Source organism: Mirounga leonina, unplaced genomic scaffold, assembly GCF_011800145.1.
Source record: "Mirounga leonina isolate KUSES-001 unplaced genomic scaffold, KU_Mleo_1.0 Mir_115, whole genome shotgun sequence".
In the NCBI taxonomy this organism is placed as follows: Eukaryota; Metazoa; Chordata; class Mammalia; order Carnivora; family Phocidae; genus Mirounga; species Mirounga leonina.
The window spans coordinates 70,612,824-70,633,228 of NW_023270268.1; the positions used below are offsets into that span (position 1 = coordinate 70,612,824).

Below are 20,405 nucleotides of genomic sequence, written 5' to 3' on the forward strand. Positions count from 1 at the left end.
ACATCATTTTTACACTCAGCATGTCAGCTCATGTCATTTCAATTTCGCATTTATTTTCTCACTGACTAAACATGCTGCCAGCACTTTTCCCCATTAGATTCGAAAGAAAAAAGGGGCTATTTGAATATAACCGAACATCTATATTTTTCCAACTTGAAAGTCCAGTTTTTCATCTCACGTCACATGTAATGAACATAGGCTGCACATCAATACTTTAAAGATATGTGGTGCATACATATTTCTTGAACTTGAGGTGGTAATTCATGGTCTCTCTCTTGGTGATTATAGTTTTTAACCGACCCCTGTGATTTTCATGACTGTTTAGAAAACTGGGAAAGATGAAAGTTGGTGCTTGCTATTCACCAATGCTGGTTACTTGTTTACTCACTGAGATGCAAGCAAACGGGGCAAGAAAAGGTAGTAAAAGTCCTGCATAGGCGGAAATATCAGGTTCAGAGAGGCTAATTTTCCCCAGGGAACAACACTATCATGTGACCATACATGTTTTCATTCAGATTTAATTCAGATTCTTGTCTGTGAAAGCCTTGCTCTTACCACCATGTAAGGACTCTGTTATATCCAATGTCCAATGCTTGCCATGGCAGAGGGGCCAGCACTGCTGAAAATGCACCAACCTAGGGCACCTGCACGGCATCTTCCAGAAGGCGTGTACAGTATTCGTACTAGTAACACAGCAGGAAGAAGCAAAGTGAAAATGCGATGCTACAACCGGCTGGACATTCGGGAAGCAGGAGCTGCTGGTGAAAGAACATGAGACAAGGCAGAGGTGGCCTGGACAGGGCTCTCCAGGGGGGCGTCCCCATTTGAACCTCACAACAGACATCTGAGCCAGATGGTGTTATTCCATTTTATAGATGAAGAAACGGCGACTCAGAGAACTTCAATTTCTCACTCTAGTGTCTTCTGCTTCATAAGCGGCGGAGTGGAGATTAGAAAGGAGGAGGACGGCCTCCTACTTCAGGTCTCTCTTGCTTGTCTCTGGGTCACTCTGTAGGGAGTGACTGTCTAGACCTTCTGGCCTTCTACCTTCACTTCTCCGTAACGTGTCCGAAGACTACAAAATGAAGCAAGTAGGTCTACCCTTTTTGCTTTTCCTAGAGTCAGAGGTGAGACTTAGGTGAATTGGTACTATTGGATTGAAATGCATGAAGTTAAACAAACACAGATAAACTCACCATCGTGAGTTTACAAGGAAAAGATAAAGATATTCCCCTTGTCGTGCTTCCTCCACCCCCGCCAAATTACCAGTAACTCAGAACTATTTTTATATTGCTTGACAAAATTAGGAAATATTTAGCAATAAAACACAGGGTGAGCATGCCCCTATTGCAGTAATTTTTCTACTCAACCTAGGGGAAAAACTTGTCCCCTTCCTTGTACAGTATTTATGATGATAAATCGCTTTGCAGCTGAGACAGCACTGCTTGGACCACAGTAGTGAATCTTTTGTTTACTACAATGCTGATTTCAGAGAGACAGCAGATTTGAATGGCTTCGGTCTCTCTCATCACAAGTAAGTATGTCTTATTTTCATTGAATCATTTCTCATCTATCAGTCTTGCCCAGGGAAAACGCTAATAAGCCTATGTCTGCTCTGAGAGGAATGAGGGCAACTGCAACTGCTTCGTCCTTTCAGTGTCTTGGAGTATTCTGCTTCGGAATCTCCAGGCTGACCAGATGGTCTCTCTTCTGTAACTCTAGAGGGGTTTCTGTTCTTGCTGACCAATACTGTCACTAAGAAGATACTCCAGGAGAGTATTATACATGATACCAAGAGACAGGGTCTCACGCTTTATAAATCCCCTCAGAGGTAAATAGGATCCGAATTATATTTAAATTTAAGTCACTATATTGATATGGCAAAGAAAGCACTGGCCAGATGGTGCTGAGTACAAAGCAGTGACACATAACATCCCCATCCCTTTACTATTTATGAGTCCAAGACTCATGTCGTCTGCTTAGATGGTGATATGACCACACTATCTGATAATACCAGAGGGAAGTCGAGTATCCTTTCCCGCTCATCTGTTTTTCTCATTCTTCCATTTTCATTTCATGACGGCCCGTATCTTCCTCTTTAGGATTCATTCCCACAATGGCCACTAGGATAGAATTGCTATCCCACTCAAATGCCTCTGTGTTATTGAAAACACAAGGGGGTGGCTATACTTGGTTTCTTCTTTTCCTTTAGAGAAAAATCACAGAAATTCTAGTTTCCATTGCTTTCTGTTCAGCCTTCTATGAATTTAAAAGGACACTCTCAGAAAGGTGCTGGGCTTAAGAAAGGCATGTGTTGTTTCTCTCCTTGGTGCTTTTCATGCCTCCTCCCTGAGGAGGCTTTGTAGGGAAGGGAAGAGGAACTGGATGTTAACAACCTTTTAGCTCTAATTCTGTATACATTTACTTTGAAGCCATTCCTCTCCTAACAGAGCCACAGGGGCCAAGAGGGAAGTAAACAGTTAAGGAGTGTTTATGGAAAAGGTTATCCCTGTGGGGGTTCAATAAATACATAGCGGCCAATTAGGATACTTCCAGTATATGATTATTTTATATAATTAGAACACTGGAGCAAAACAGCTGAAGACCCACCTATGGGATGACCACTAATGGGCAACTGTAGGGAGCTATGTGGAATCATAGAAGGAGCACTGGACCGAATGTCAGGAGGGAAGGCTGGCTTCCAGGGCTCTCTCTGTACCTAACCAGGACTCAGGGCAACTCGATTCACCTTTCTAGACCTCAATATTCCTCTTTGCTAAATTGTGATTGTGGGGTAGTAGGGACTGAATGTTTGTGTCCCTTCCCCACAAATTCATATGTTGAAGCCTTAACCCCCAGTGTGACTGTATTTGGAGATAGGGCCTGCAAGAAGGTGGTAAAGGTTAAATGAGTCAGTAAGGGTAGAGCCCTAATAAGAGGAAGTGACTCCAGAGCTCTTTCTCCTTGCATATGAGAACACAGTGAGAAGCTGGCCATCTACAAGCCCAGAAGAGAGCTTTCATCAGAAACCGGCCATACCAGCACCTTGATCTTGGACCTCCCAGCCTCCAGAACTATGAGAAATGTCTGTTGTTTAAGCCATCCAGTCTATGATAGTTCATATGGTGGGCATAACAGACCAATACAGTGGTTAGGACTCGCTAATTAAAAATGGCATAATGATTTACAGTTTATAAAGTACTTTTACAGATTTTATCCTCTCAGGAAAAACTCTAGGAGATGGTAAGAGCAGAATATTATTTTACAAAAAGAAATACCTCAGACTGATTCAAGATCACAAGGGCACTGAGTAGAATTTAGTCAAACTACAAATCTGGATCTTAAAAGGCACCACTGGGTATAAATGGCTGTGGTTTTCTTGTTTTCAAACATTTTGTTGGATGTCTATGAATTCCAGTTTTTAGATTTCCAGGTAATGCTTAGTTGAAGAATGTCGAATTTATCACAAGTCAGGTATATTTTTTTCCCTTCAGAACTACAATAATTGTTTCCTTTAACCCAGTGGTTCTCAAAATGTGACCTCGGACCAGCAGTGGGAGCTAAGGACTTAGAAATGCAAATTCTCGGGCCCTACCCCTGACCTATAGAATCAGAAATTCTGGGGGTGGCCCCCCCGCCCTTAACCTATGTTCTAACAAGCCCTCCAGGGGATTCTGAGGCTGCTAGGATTTGAGAACCACTGCTCTGATCTCTGTACACTTGTTCCCCTTGTAACTGGCTGACATTTGACATTTCCCCACCTTACTGCACTGAAGGATATGCAGCTGCAACTCTGCGTCCTATAACCAACTGGATTCATGACATACTGTTAAAACCACTTTTGAAATGTTTGAACCTGTGAGTGTATCCTTGATCTAATTATAATATTCCATAATTTTGTGTTACCCTTTGTTAACATACATCCGTTAAGCTAACTTGGAATTTGAAAACATTTTAGAAGAAAGGTCATCTTGGTCCAGCATATCATAACTTGATACTAAGTTGACTCTATTCTAATTAAAAATAGTAATTTAAAATAGAATGAATTTATTATTTAAAGTAGAAAATATTTTTAATCCCTTACTCAAGGTACTTGACCATCTACTCCCTGACTCCCATCCTTAAAATCTCAGTAACTTCAAAAGGAAATTCATTTGTACATGAAATCTATTCCTAAACAATATCCACCCCTCCCTCCAATCAGGAAAGAACATTTTAATGAATAATAAAAATGATCTGAAATATATATTTAAAATTTCTCTTTTAATATTTGTTCTGGAAAGCCAAACACACAATTTATTAATTATATACATTTGTTATAATTATATGTAATAATTGTATAATTATATAACATATTCTATAAATAATGAAATATATATATATTTGTGTCAAACATCTGGGGTTTAGAGGCATTAAGATTTTAATCTAATATGCTTCCTTTGATAGCTTTCCTATGCTTGAAGTTTGAAAACTCTAGGGATTTCTGGTGGAAAATATGGACTCCAATGCCAATGTCATACATCTATATTTAAATGACTATATATGGGTGTGTATATGTGTGATTATACCTGGCACCTGTTACTTTAGGACAGGTGAATTCTGTCTAGAGAATTCTGTGAACATTTTCATATGAATTTCAAATAAATTTTGCAAATAACATTTGACAAAGAGAGAAGCACAATATTGCCTTTGAAGAATAAAACCTTACACATTTCCAAAATCACTTTTTCTCAGGTAGAAATAACATAGAAATCACCTTTAACCCCCTTGAATGGAGCGGCCAGGGAGAACAAAATCCACATACTCTGTGCTGCTTCTGTTATTAGTTTGCTTATATAAGCAAAACTGTGAGCTTTCTGTGGGAGTACAAGTCTTGCAAGTCACACGACTGATAAAACAGCATATAGCTTGCACAGCATTTGTAGAACGACAGTTTCTGAATGACAGATTTAATGAGATTAGTAGACTTCTGCCCAGCACAGCACTCCAACTATTTTATTTATCTTCTCTAGATTTTCTTTTGGCAGCACTTACTGAAAAAGCTATTTGCAATTATATGAAGATTGACTAACAAATATCTACCATGTTTCTAAAAAGATACGGAAAGAATAAACTGAACATAAAGATTCCTCCCCAAATATATAATATCTATGAAATGAAGCAATAGTAAACGAATGTGTTTTACACACATAAACACATACACACTTTTAATGACGCTCTCTTAAGCGTACAAAGAATTTTTTGTAGTATTATCAAGACTAATTAGAGTCTTATCCTAAATATTTTACTTCGAGGTATCAACACTGTCATTGTTTCAACCTAGGATTTGATCACATCATCAGCAGGTAAACCTTCCCCAAAAGGAAGGACTAGTCTTACTGCCAACAGCAAATGCGAAAGCCAACTCATATTCATAATGACTCGTCTTTTAAAATGTGTTTTGACATGAATGACTCAGCAAAGCTCGGTCACTGCCAACTGGTGCAGTGACACTGGGGGAAACATGATTAACTACAGAGGCAAACAATGACTGGGCAAGTCAAATCCTCCCTCCTTTGATCCAGGTAAGAAAAGCATTACTTTCTGAAACAGAAGGAAAGTTGGTTCTCTTAGCAGTTAATAAAATGTGTTTGGGGACAACAACATAAATGTTGTGCAAGCTACCATGAGAGAAAAAGAACAATGACTCCCTTGGGCTTTCCATTCCAAAGATCTCAACGTATACTTTTATGGTTTTCTCTATCCCAAAACTTAGTTAAAACAAACAAAAAAAGCTTTAGGCAAAAAAAAAAAAAAAAAAAAGCAAGCAGCCTTTGAGGGTAGGATGATACTAAGAAAGTGCAAAAAAGAATAAACGTTTAACTTCTACATGATTAAGGAAGAAATAAAAAAAAATAACTTACTTTTCCTTTTAATAGAGAAATGGATAGGTATGTGTGTTCTCATAATATACTCAATTGTATTTTACTAGTTCATTCACTGGGTGGGTCCCGTCCTTGATTGAGAATGCCAGTCTAGGGATAGGATCTGTGGGAGATGGAGATTTGTGCCCCAAGTAATTAATCTGGCATAGTTAAAATGATAGCTAAGAGCCCAGCAGAGCACTTGAGCTCTAGCTCCACTGATCTCATTAACCAAACTGACAATTTGGCGTTAAGCAGAAATACAGGGCCAAATTCCTCGCCAACCTCTGCCCCCCGCCCCCCAATTTACTCAGGAGCAGGAGAGTGAAGATAAGGCAAGTAAAAAGAATTCAAAGGCAGTTTGAGTGGATACTGTAAGACAACCTATTTTCTACCTCTGGGGAGGTGTTTTGTTTGGTGAGTTCTCCCCCAGAAGACCACTTCAGTTACCCTCAGTTATTCTAGACCTAAGAAGCAAGTCTCTAACTCCTCTTTTTTCTGATTGCTCTCTTCTGATGGTCATTTTTCTTTTTTCTTTTTTTTTCAGAAATAAACACAATGGCTCCTTTAATGCAATCGTCACGATGCAAAACAATTACGAGATTGTTCAAATTCCACTTGCCTTTCTGCAACTTGCTGACTGCTTTCTTTCTAACCTCTTCATCGACGCAGACTCCTTTGAATTATTTCTCAGTCTCTACCTGAGCTTACATCACCCTCAGAATCGGTGCCACTTACACCTTAAATAGGTGTGCAGTTATCTTGTCTCCTTGATAATTAACAAAGACATTGAGGGCCAATGCCAATTCAGTGGCATTAGTTGGATACCTTCCATTACCTGATATCATTGTTTATGGTCTATTAAGCAGTTTTCATTTCACCTTATGGGCCCATATAAAATCCAAGCTAGCTGTTTCTCAAATTACAGGCAGTATTAAAGAGTATTAAGTAGCTTCTTCTTTTTATATTTTTAAAATAGTCTTTAAATTTATTGCAGATATTCTGATAAAGTAAATTGGGCAATATATATGTTTTTAGCTTCTCAGTTTTTTTAGTCTTTTACCCACCTCCCCTTAAAGCATACTCATTGTTTAACACTAACGGTAGCTTTCTCATTTTCAAAATAACTTACTTTTTGATTCTAATTTAAATTTTTTTCTAACCAAATTATCACTGTATTGATTCATTTTTCACTGGGGAATGTAGTTTTCCAAAAGTTCTCTGATCTTGTTCTGCTTTATTTTTCATCGTTCTTACATACAGAACATGCATGTTGACAGCATGCAGAAGTCAGTGGGTCTGAGGGATCATATAGGGAGGCTTAGTGACTCTCAAAATCTATCTCGTTATGCAGGCCTCCGCTGGACAGGCTAATAATGCAGCCACCAGGGCACGGCTGAACACTCAAAGGGCTTCAGCTGTCAAAGGTCTACAGTGTGGGCGCCTGGGTGGCTCAGTCATTAAGCGTCTCCCTTCGGTTCAGGTCATGATCCCAGGGTCCTGGGATCGAGTCCCACATCGGGCTCCCTGCTCTGCGGGAAGCCTGCTTCCCCCTCTCCCACTCCCCTTGCTTGTGTTGCTGCTCTGGCTATGTCTCTCTCTGTCAAATAAATAAATAAAATCTTAAAAAAAAAAAAGGTCTACAGTGCGACAGTAGAAAATGTATGGAAGGGTTCACTTACCTGCTTGTGATCAACAATTATTTCGAGGTCTTCATCACTGCTTAGTTTTCCATATCCTTTTTCTTTACTTTTCTTGTGAAAGAATAATTTTAAATGATCATTTAGTTTCTTTCCATTAATAAGGTTAACTCCCACTTAATACTTTTTAAAGATTAAAGTCTTTACTTAGCCTTGTTCACTAGTCATAATACATCATTCTCTATGTCAGTCTCTCACGGACAACAGCAAAATTTTTGTTGTTAAATTATGGGCTTATAATGAACTCATCAAGTATTTCTGCTTAGCCTCTCCTATCCAAATTATACCTTTAATCCTTTTCTGAATATTGTTATGCTTTTTTTCAATTTTGTAGTTTCAAAACAGATTCTTTAATACTTTGAGAGAGATAGACAATTCCCTTAAGAGTCCCAGCCCATTTTTCTTCAAGACTGAAACTGCATTTAGTAATTATAGTATACTTAAGACTTCAACTATTAAATGTTTATTTTAATCCATTTTATATTTTAAAGAATAAGACAAGCATTATACAACTCAGATAATGAATCTTCAGATTTTCTACATTTGCTTATAAATCCGATGAAAACTAACACTGGAAAAAACAACTCAAATCATTTTTAAAAGATGAGTAAAATAATTTTCAAAATTAGGTAGTTTGAAAAGTTGGAAGAATACAGACCATTTTAAAAAAATGCACTCTACTGACATTTTGTCTCCACCCCCCACCCCCGCCCCATGACCTATCCCCATCTACCTTCCTCATAGCAAAAATTGTAAAGTTAGAAAAGGTCATAGATCATTTTAACCATTTCACTGTTGTGCTACAGGAGAAAGATAATACTTCTGAGTCTTTTTTTTTTTTCTTTCTCCCAATGTGCTGGCTGATAGGAATGACAGAAATGACAGATTCCTTCTTCATAATTTCAGAAATCATAGTACCTCTGTAGAGGACCAGCAAGAAAAGGAAAATAAAATCCACTACATACTTAGCTGTAGTCCAAGGTTATTATTATTAAAAAAAAAAAAAAAAACAAAAAACAAACACAACCCTTGCTTTAGGTATTAACTACATCAACGAGAATTAAGGGGACTAAGAAATATTTGTTTGCATCCATTATGCCATATTAGGATACCCATCTCATTGAGGGAAGAACTATATCCTTCAGTGAACTTGATGTAAGTCTTCTTTACCCTGAGGGACACAATTCTTGTCTATTTTTTCCCCTTCCTCCCCAATAAACATACCTCCTATTTTTTTTATTTTTTTTCCTGTAATAAAGAGATTTCTGAATCTTCAAGTATTAGGATGCATAAATAAAATCTGAATTCTAATTCATATATTAATGAATTTAGCCACTTAGAACAGAACAGACGTCCGCAGTATTTCTCTCTATTATTATTTTTCTCCTCATTTGAGGTTCCATTTCAGGATTGATGGAAAACAAAAAGAACAGGGTTGGTTTCAATCAAGTTGACTTCCTTCCTATCACTTTGTTTTTGTATCCTCTTAGTCTACTACGGGTTGCCATAAGATACTGTCCAGAGACCCTCTAATGCAAAACATTTAGAAATGCCTTTCCAAATATTGATCTGTATACGTACCAAGTAGCTCATTTGCATGACCCGATTTCTGGACAAAAGGACATTAAGTAGAGATGGAATGTGGGTCCTTCCATCCATTTCACTGTCAGACATCCCAGAATTCTTTGCACCAGTGGCAGTGGTTTCATTGCCAGAACTTGCTGACCAAAGAACCACAGATCTTGCCCAGCAACAGTATTTATAATGTATGACAATAACCGAGGTATCCCTGAATCATTGTCTTGACTTTGTAAACATTGTGAGATTTTTGGCTAGCATAAAAAACCATTGGAAGTAAAATTTCTTCCTTTCTAACTTATTTTTATCCTAGCACTTCTAGGTTCCCTGACTACTGTTCTAGTTTAATGCTGTTGAAAACACCCCATCTATTATTAATTACATACATTTTTATATTTCATCCTACGGATATGAACTATTCAGCCTCTTTGCCATAAAAGCTCTCAATTTTCCCTTTTTAATGCACCACCCCAGAATTTCTTTCTAAGTGATGAAAAATCACTGCTAACTGATATAACAATGTCTGCATTCACCAAACATAACTCAAGACTGCAGTTCTACCACTACCAAATTCCACCTTTCCAATTTAATCCCAACTCCTTATCTGATTTAGGAGTATGTTTTCCTGGGAAGAGGCTAGGTCAGGGAAGGAGATTATAACCACAACTACTCTAAGTAGAAGTTGGCATTTTCCAAGAGTGGGAGGAGGCATTTAGAGCTCTGATTTTGTATTTAAGCCCCAGTCTCCAAACAGCACACAACTGTACAGAGTCAGAAGCCATATAGTTTTACTCTAGAGTTAAGCAATATTTTCTAGTTCACCCCATAACCCCTGGGGGATTAATCCTTTTCTAAGCCATAATGGTTATTCGCTCACTTACTGCTTATTTCTAGTGCGAGCACAATCCTCTTTCAAGCACTCAGCTTCCCACTTTGACTGCTTAGCTCAGCCAGCCCAGGCAGAGATCTTCAGCTCTCCTCCCTCCTCCCAGCCAGGAATCCCTGTCTTCTATCTATGCACTTTTGTCAAGCACAGAAAGCAACTCCATGGTTCCTGCGTGGTCTTTCCCATTAGCCAAAGGACTGAACTAGAAGGAGAGAGAAAGCTAACCTCTCCACTGTCCAAGCGTGAAGGAGGCAGGGCTTCTGTGGGAGGAGAAGCGAGAGGGTAGTCACTTCCTGTGCCCCTCCCACCTCCCCTGGCCGACAGTGGAGCCGAGGATTTCAACTGAGGCCGTAAGGTCAGGCCCTCCCCACCTCAGCCTTAGCATGCTGCCTGCTGATAGTCGATTCTGCGCACTGCTCACCTGTGTGCCGCTGAGAAGAGCATTGATGCAGTGGAGCTAAAATGGTGAGCACTTGGAAGTGGGAGAAGCGAGGAAAGAGAGAAAGAAAACAGTTCTTTGCCGAGAATACCTCACTCCTTATAAGAAGCTTTCAGCTCAGAAGTGTCCAATGCCAAACCTCAAATACAGCATCTTCCATCTTCCCCACAGCTTTCTGAATCCTTTCTGAGTAACTGCAAGGAGACCTCTCTAGTTCTTTGTTAGTGCTGATACAACTTTTTTTTTAATACCACTGATTCAGACCTATAGTTTTCTTAAGAATATTGAGTCTAACTGGTAACCTTTCCTCTCTGCAGACATTCCACCATCTTTCCTCAGCCTTATTTACCTTCCACTTCACCCCTTCATTCCCTCCTCCACAAAAGTAGAACAGTGAGGTGGGTTTACTCACTTGAATTAAACAAACCATAAGAATTAGACATTGTATAGGAAAACAATACATTGCCATAGATTTGGAATGCATTATATAAGAAAATTTTGTGAGTAAGTAACAACAAAACAAAATAACAGAAAACAAAACAAGACAAAACAATCTGATGAGATAAGGACCTGAAAAATGAAGCCCCCATGTTCATTTTAGAATAGGAGTTTATTAAAAAGTAAGAGTTTGAGGGCGCCTGGGTGGCTCAGTTGGTTAAGCAACTGCCTTCGGCTCAGGTCATGATCCTGAAGTCCCGGGATCGAGTCCCGCATCGGGCTCCCTGCTCGGCGGGGAGTCTGCTTCTCCCTCTGACCCTCTTCCCTCTCATGCTCTCTGTCTCTCATTCTCTCTGTCTCAAATAAATAAATAAAATCTTTAAAAAAAAAAAAAAAGTAAGAGTTTGAATTGAGAGACACTAGTTGTATATAGGTCAAATTAAACAGATTCTTCATACTTATTAGGAATGGAAAATATGAAGGAAATTTTGAAAAGGAAAAGAAACACATTATTTAGTTAATTGCACAAAATAGCCTCAGTTGCAATTTTTGCCTAACTACAGAATAATAATGTAAATAAATGTAGAGGTTAAAGATTATGTATAAAAATGCAAACTGGTGCAGCCACTGTGGAAAATAGTATGGAGGTTCCTCAGAAAGTTAAAAATAGAACTACCCTATGATCCAGCAATTGCACTACTAGGTATTTACCCAAAGGATACAAAAATACTGATTCGAAGTGCTATATACACCCTGAGGTTTATAGCAGCATTATCAACAATAGCTAAATTTTGGACAGCCCAAATGTCCATCAGCTGTTGAATGGATAGAGAAGATGTGGTATATATATACACAATGGAATATTATTCAGTCATAAAAAGGAATGAAATCTTGCCATTTGCAATGATGTGGATGGAGCTAGAGAATATTTTGCCGAGTGAAATAAGTCAGAGAAAGACAAATACCATGCGATTTCACTCACATGTGGAATTTAAGAAACAAAACAAATGAACATGGGGAAGAAAAAGAGAGAGAGACAAACCAAGAAACAGACTCTTAACTATAGAGAACAAACTGATGGTTACCAGAGGGGAAGGGGGTAGGGGACGGGTTAATAGGTGATGGGATTAAGGAGTGCACTTGTCATGAGCACCAGATGCTGTATGGGAGTGCTGAATCACTAAATTGTACACCTGAAACTAATATTATTACACTGTATGTTAACTAACTGGAATTTAAATAAAACCCAAAAAAATTACATATAAATACTTTAAAAATATTTTTACTATTATTTATTTAATGATAAATAGTAGACCTTAATTTAGTAAAACAAATATTACACAAAGAATATATATATAACAGAGACAAAAGAAACAAAGACTTCCCAACTCTTTTTTCCGTGGTTGTCAGTATTCAATTTCTATCTTCTTATCTTCCCTATCTTCCACCCTGTCTTCTCCACCACCTTCTTCCCCCAGCCTGCAAAATTGCTTATTTTTCCTTGTTCTAAAAGATGACTTCCTCACATCTCCTTTCCCCTAAAGACATTCATTTAATTTCTCTTATCTCTTCACTGTCAAACTTGAAAGAGTGGTCCATGCTCACTAGCAACAGCTCCTTCCTTTTCTTCACTTTTAAGGCAATTACAATCAGTTTGCAAGTTACTCTAATTGTATTCACAGTCACCAATGGACTTCTAGTTATCAGATTCTCTAGCAGTCCGTTTTTAGAGGTAATAGTATGAATTAGCCCCCGAAGTAATTTGTGATTGACTACAGATGTCAAGATGAATGTAAATATTACATCTTTCAGTCATCAAGTATGCATTATTTTAAAAAGCCCTCTGCTGTTATTTACACTACTACAGCTATTAAATGGTGTTGCCACCAACTGAATAGGGTCTTGATGAGAGGGAGGGGAATTGGGAAAAGAGATGATGTGCTGAAAAGATAATGTGCTGAGTTTGTGGTGTCTTTGGAAAGTTCATCTGTGTGGAAAGATCCAGCTGGTCATTCGATTATATAGGTCTGTATCTCAGAAGAGAGAGAAGGGCAGGACATATAGATTTCTGGGGATAACTAAAATTGCAGGAGTGGATGAGCTCATTAAAAAAGAAAACAAAAGAGATAAGGACTAAGGCCAGCATCCTGGAGAATTGTTACTTTTAAAGAATGGGCCAAAGAAAAGAACCCAGTGAAGGAGGCTGAAGAGGAGTGGTCGTACGTGTAAGAGGAGAACCAGGAGGACGCAGTCAAAGAAAAAAAGAGCTCTAGACAGTGTCAAGTGCTGATGAAAGGTTAAGTAAGGAGGCACCCTGCAAACTTCCACTGTGTTGGGCATGCTGGCAGCCATCAAGGACCTTAGGAAGAGACTTCCTGGAACCAAAATTAGAGTAACTTCGTGACTACACTGGTCATAAGGGAGTAAAGATACTGAGAAAGGACTTCTTTTCCCTTACAAAAGCTTGAATGAAAAGAGAAAGAGGGAAAAATAAGTATTAAGATGGTAGATCTCCTGCTAAGCGTTCTCCCACAGGTGGGAGGGAGGTGAGAGTGGGATGAGAAAAAACAGAGGGGAAGAATACTGGGAAAATTGTAGTTTCCCGCCTCCCTTGTGTAAAGGTCTTGAGTACGTTTATAGTTCAAGAGGCAACTAGTGAAGAAAGCGAAACTGGAGATGTCAAAGAATGAGGGGGTAGAATTCATTAGGCAAGAAAGTGAGAACAAAGGACTTTTGGAGAAAAACTGCATGCTTTTCTTTGAAAATTTACAATTATATGACATATGTTTTTAGAAGAAAAATCTGTAAGGATACGTACCCAATATTAAAAGTCCTTTTCTCTGGGAAATGGAATTATGCATGATCTATGTGTTCTCTTTAAACTTGGGAGTACTCTTTGAAATAAGAATGAATTTCTTTCATAATAAAAAAGAAAATAAACGAAGTGTGATTGCTTGAGAGATCCATAAAATTGCCATAGAAAAGACTCATATAAGTCTCCTTTGCAGAAAAACGACTGGGTCAGGGCTTTACCCTTCCTTTATTATGTTTCTGGAGGAATAAAAACTTGTTTTTAAAAAAATGTGGAGATTCATGCTACTACAGTTATTGCTTCTGTCCCTTGTGGCAAGCGTGGTAGTACGGAGAAGTGAATGTTTTGTTTATTGCACTTAATATGCCTCTTTCCTCTTGGCTCGCCTTTATAATATTAAGCTTCTCAGTTCGTTGACATCATGTGGGTCCCATGTCCCCTTTTTTTTTTCTTTTTAAAGATCCACAGTGGGGCGCCTGGGTGGCTCAGTCGTTAGTGTCTGCCTTCGGCTCAGGTCATGATCCCAGGATCCTGGGATCAAGCCCCACATCGGACTCCCTGCTCGGCGGGAAGCCTGCTTCTCCCTCTCCCACTCCCCCTGCTTGTGTTCCCTCTCTCGCTGTGCCTCTCTCTGTCAAATGAATATATAAAATCTTAAAAAAAAAAAAAAAAAAGATCCACAGTATCAGCATAGCCAAAACACCACTGCTGTGGGAGCCAAAGAAACAAGGAAAAGAGAAAACAGGAAATGAGGAAGAAGGAGGCGTTTCTTCCCAAAGGCCTGGAATAAGCACTCCAGAGAGTTGCCCTCTGCTTAGGACATAAACCTGGACAGACTTTTGCAATTAATAGATAATTTTTAGATCTTTTATTTTTCTTCTATATACAGAGGAAACCAACTTTCTAAAGGAAAAATGTCATCATTACAGAGAATCATTTGCAGAGGGGCTTGTTAAGTCTGGCATTTTTCAAGAACTATTTTTTTTTCTTTTAAAAAGCCATTTACAGTTGTGTCCCCCTGCCCCCACCCCCAGTGTGGTATGATAAAACATATATGGTAAAACACTGTTATGGTATGGCAAAACACACATATGGTAAAACAAAATAGGCACAGGATACAATTTTTTAGCTTTGGGCCAGGTTTGGGCAAACATCACCTATGGCAATCAAACTCAGCTCTAAATGTATATTGCTGGGTGAAAAAAAAAAAAATACAAGGACAACAAATATGTTGATGCATTTTAAGCCATATTTTAAGTCATATGCATATGTCCAAATATTTAGTGATTTTTAAATTTTAAGTCAAATCTAATTGGGAAAATAGACATTCCAGTTACTAGTTGGATAATAAAATGGCAGTGGCACACAATATAATTTTCCCTATAGCCTCAAAGTCCCTCCTTACTGTCTTTCCATCTTTAGCATAGCTGTCTTCTGTAGAAAACAACCTGAAGAGTTCATAAAGCTTCTTAAAAGTACTTTCTATTCTCCAAGTTTTCCAAAGATGAAAATTCAACATAAATAATTATTGAGCTACTCAGTCTTACGTCACTATGCAATGACATTTTCTTCAGTATACAAATTCAGTATCAGGTATATGTCTTCTTATATATCTTTGCAATATTTTGCAGAGTTTCAAACACACAGCAAAGTTAAAGGAATTTTACTGTGAGCACCTGCATGCTTCCTACCTAGATTCTACCACTAACATTTTATTATACTTGCTGTTTTGGGTCTATCTGCTGTGATACATTTTGAAAGTATAGTACGTACTATTACATTTCTACACTGTCTTTCCACCAAGGTTTCTTTGATTTAATTTACTCTTAAAACTCAGGAAAGCAAAACCATTGGTTCAGTAAGCTTCCAAAATAAGAACACTAAAAGTTCAGGATTTGTTATTCCCCTACAGTGAATTTTGTTGCTTTCATTTGAAAAGCAAATCAGTGAACTCCATTTCTAGCCTGAAGTGCTAGTGATAGGTCCTATCACCAGGATTAGGGAAGAGGATTTCTGATCAAAGGGCTGGGGTTTTTATAGTTCTGTCAAAAGCAAGTGATCAAACAACTCAACTTTTTGAAGGGACAAATCCATGGTATGATAGGCAGTTCCAGTTGATATTAATCATCAGGTCCTCAATTTCATATCCTTTGATCATCAATGTTTTCTGCAAACAAGTTCCTTTACTCTGGGCTACATAGTAAGCCTTCACCTCTGGAACATGCAACAAAAGTAGCAAGCCTCAACAGGCCTAGGAAGGCTAACTCCTTCTCAGAAAGGTTACATATGGTTTGAGGAACAGTGCGTGGGTGGTTTATTGAGATTAAGTAGGCAGAAAACAAAGATTAAACTTGAAATTTCAGTTATGTTGGATTCAGCAATGTTCCCCATTACTTTGAGCACAATAAGTAAACTCTTCTTAAACGCCGCCCTCAGTCCCCAAACCAAACAAAACCACATTCAAAGAAAAAACAAACAAAACATGATGTCCTTCACAGGAAAATTACAATTCTTTCATTTTGAAATTCTTATCTCTACAAAAATATTTTTTTGCATTTTCTAGACTTGGTTTTTAAAGGTATATATGTAGTGGTATGTAGTATGCAATGACTGATACACAAAAATTGTTTTCTAGAGCGCCTGGGTGGCTCAGTCGGTTAAGTGTCTGCCTTAAGCTCAGGTCACGATCTCTGGGTCCTGGGATCGAGCCCCACATCGGGCTCCCTGCTCAGTGGGGAGCCTGTTTTTCTCTCTGCCCCTCCCCCTGCTTGCTCTCTCTTGCTCTCTCTGTCAAATAAATAAATAAAATCTTAAAAAAATTGTTTTCTGTCCACTGAAGACAATGCCTGAAAAATGATATGTTTTAATCTACTAGATTTCTTGACATTATGTAGTCTTGGTGCTATTTCCAAAGCAAGGTGAAACTAACAAGCAGTCCCAGTTGACATTTTTACCGGTCACAGGAACAGTACGACCGGAGTGGTTGCTGGTCTAAGATAGGTAAAGAATCTGAGCAAACTGACATTAGTTTGGATCCCTGATTGGCAAATGAATACTACTATCACTTTAAAAAGTTTACCTATCTCCCTTCTTCCCCCACCCAAAGAAAACAAATAAAAGGGCAAATTATGTATTCAATATCTTGCCACTTGAGAAAAAAAAGAAATAATCTAAAACTGAAACTATTACTTGATGTTCTGCTTCTGATCCCCGTTGACATGATTTCCTCTTTTTATATGCGTTGGCCCCAGTGGATGGGGATGGAACGGTGTTATCCAATCTCAAACACAGCTGTGCTTCTCATTGGCCTCTCCAGTGGCTCCTTTTCTCTCTCACTGCTGGTCAGTGCACCTGGCCTACACCTGCCACTGACTTCTTTCATAACAACTGATCAGAGCATGATGATTTTATGTCTTTGTGAAAGAAAACAGCAATCTTTTTATTTTAATAAAAATAAAGAAAAAAAAAACCTAGTTGCTTCTATAAGCTTTCTGTCCCCCAGTGTTATGCCTCTGTTGTCATACGTTCTCTAAATGTGCACATTGTTTTGACACTTTGACACATGTTCACGGAAAATTTGTTTATGAAGTTTTGTTTCCAAGAAGAGTCAGCCCAAAGTTTGTGCTTTGGCCATAAAATCCATGCAAAAAGTTAAAATTGTTTCCCAGTGAGCTACATCTATGGGACTGATTGACTTAGAACCAGCTTTTCTGTTACAGCTCAAATTTAATTTTGAGGATTTTTTTTCTCATGTGGATCTACACACAGACATGACAGACAGGGCAGTTTAGAGTAAATCCCTTCTGTTCCTGAAAACAGCAACATTTCCTGGAGGCATAGCCATTACCCTCACCTCTGGGCTCTCCCACGGGGCCTTGATAACCTTAGGAATCCTAAATCAACACCACAATTCTCATCATCTCTCTATCAATCTCCGTGTGGCTTCTTTAATTCATCTCTTTTCTCCAGTGGCTTATAAATTCACTGATGACAACATTACAAATAAGACATGGCAATCCCTAGAGGGTGGGCAGGTCTGGGGTTCCTATCCATCTTCTTCATGGATAAACGCTTCTGGGTAACTACTTGTTGAGGGAGCTCTTCTAAGTCACAGGGACAAGAAAGATCTGGGGCCACAGATAGCTCGTTTATCCGCTGGACATAAAAAGTGAAAAGATTAAAACAGCAGAGTCTAAAGGACATAGCCAACTGCATACACTACTTTATGACAAACAACAACTAACACCTTGGTTGATACAGAAAGTGTTACTCCTAATTAGGGGGAAAATACAACAGCTTACAATTGAAGGCAAACTTTAAATAATTTCATTTACATAAAGCATTGTGACCAAACACCTGAGCTCAAATATTCTGTGAATCCTTGGCTCAAGTGAAAAGGGGTTTAATGGCTAGAAAGTATCTATTTGGGTCATGAACGCAAAATTAGTTTGAGAAGATGCATAGTAGATTATGTGGCAATGTTGGACATTCAAGTACTTGAATTTGTTTAGGCAAAATTACATTAGTTTGGAACAATGGTTGCTTCATATTGATGCATGGTTTTAGCACTAGGGAAGCTAGATTCAGTCAGTATGGTTATGTGTTACCATTACAAAAAAAGTAATAGGTGGTGGATGACTTCTGACATTTTCACCAAATTTGATATTTCCATTACTGGAAAAAATAAGCACAAATGCATTTGAATACACACGGTATCTTGGCACTTTAGTGATTCTTATAGGAAATTCTGTATGACTTTATCAGCTGATAAGAAAGAAATGGTCTTCAAAAAAGAACAATTATAAAAAGTCTCTTATTTGGTGATCAGATAGGGGATACAGGAAGCTTCTTGAATATGGTTTTATTTTTCCACAGCATGAGTATGAAGTATATTCATTTTATTCTTGTGCCTTAAACATTTCATGCATTTTGTACTTTACAAAACATTGTAGAAGCCATCCGGATGGAAGACAAGGGCTGGTGTATGTGTGTGGGCCTGGGGAACAGGCACGTAGAAGAGTGATGAGGAGGGAAGTACAGAAGAGGTAAGACCAAAGAGATGGCAGGGCCTTCTAACATCTGAGAGGGGGCTGGTGGGGCTAGAGCAGATTTGGGCTTGGGGGAGTGATGCTGGATGAGGCTGGAGAGGAAGATGGAGTCTTAAAAATCACATCTTTATGTTAAAGGCAATGCGCAGCCATTGCAGGGTTTTAAGCAGGAGACTGACATGACCAAATCTGTGCTTTAGGAAGCCCACCCTGGTTACAGGGTGAGAAATGTATTGGAGGAAAGAAGACAGCAGACAAGGAGAGCAACTGGGGGCTATTGAAGTGGTTGGTGGGTGACAGTCATGGAGCCTGTTTAAACATAAGTCGAAATAGCCGACCACACCCCCATTTATTAAGACATGCTAATTCATCACACTCTGTACCATGAGATAACTTCTTCAATACTGGCTACTGTAAGTAAGTAACACAAACATCCATATTTTCTCTAGTCAGGAATGAAATGAGCAGCAAATGGGCCGATAACTGACACACTCTAGGCACTCATGTAACTTGGTAATATGTAAAATCATTTTAGGAAAAATTCAATGAAGCCCAAAGAAAAAAACTTTTGAGAGATAGAGAGATGGATTGATAGCTAGAGACAGATATAATATACTTTGACTGAGATAGGAAAACATTTTGCACTCAGCAAAGGATACGTATTTTTGCATTTTGCAAAGTCCTAAAGCAATATCTAAACTTTTCTTGTTGTTTCTTGTTATTGGACAAAAACAAAGAGAGTCTGTTTAAAAAAATACAATGTGAAATTGTTCAGTGCTGCAGAACATCTAAAAGGACTTATTGTAATTTTTGACATCTTGATGCAAACCTAAGAACTGAACCAACCACCCGGGGAATAATAAAATATTGAAAAGATGTATACTTACTCAAGTGTATTTGGAATATCATCAAGCCTAATGTGTTTTTAAAAGAATTGAAATGGCATATTTAGAGCTTGGTTTAAAAAAAACAGTTGCTTCCATTGCATTTCACTTGTTTTTAACTTGTCAGAGGATAAAATTTTATAATAGAGGAAAGCTGGAGTAAGGTAAGGTAGAGTAAGGCAGAATCAACCACAACATTTATCTTCTTGCTCAAAGTCTGGGGATTCTTGTTACTTAATGAGACATTATTTTGTATTGATATTCAAAAATAATTACGTGTTACATGAAAAATATTGAAGATGTTCAGCTACAGGTAAACTAACTTCAGGGCTACAGACTGAACTTCTTTCTGCAGACCTACAGCATCTCAGTGAGTATAGAGGACGACCGAAAGTCTTTTTCCAATTTTAATCTTTGCATTTTTCCTTTTTTTCCTCTTTAGGAATCAAACCTCAAATCTCAGGTGCTTCTATTATGGAAGTAATCACAAAATTTTAAAGACAATGAGGAAGACTTCTTGAACAACAGAGAGCAGAGAAATTTCAGTGATGAAGAGCATGAAGCTCACTCATATCAACTTGACTGAGAGCACTCTAAGAAGACTCTTCTTGCAATCTCAGATTAATGCCCCAAAGTGAATAATATATTGATAATATATTACTGAGAGACAGAAGAATGACTGATGCTAAATTACTTTAATATATCTTTGGAAGTAGA

At 38.3% G+C, this 20,405-nt stretch overlaps 1 protein-coding gene across 5 annotated transcripts in view; it reads right to left on the minus strand.

The window, feature by feature from the left end:
- The window catches only part of PEX5L (peroxisomal biogenesis factor 5 like), a 218,116-nt gene that overhangs the window by 152,360 nt on the left and 45,351 nt on the right, over nucleotides 1-20,405 (minus strand). For 4 of the 5 annotated variants that reach the window (XM_034999506.1, XM_034999492.1, XM_034999499.1 and 1 more), the window contains exons 1-2: nucleotides 9,185-9,359; nucleotides 7,586-7,657 (exon numbers count right to left, since the gene is read on the minus strand). The exons of the other annotated variant lie outside the window; for it this stretch is intronic. In XM_034999506.1, coding sequence (XP_034855397.1) covers nucleotides 7,586-7,657; nucleotides 9,185-9,277 — 165 coding nt within the window. In that variant the 5' untranslated portion in view covers nucleotides 9,278-9,359. Of the gene's footprint in view, nucleotides 1-7,585; nucleotides 7,658-9,184; nucleotides 9,360-20,405 lie in introns of those variants that run through there. 5 annotated transcript variants of the gene reach the window in all.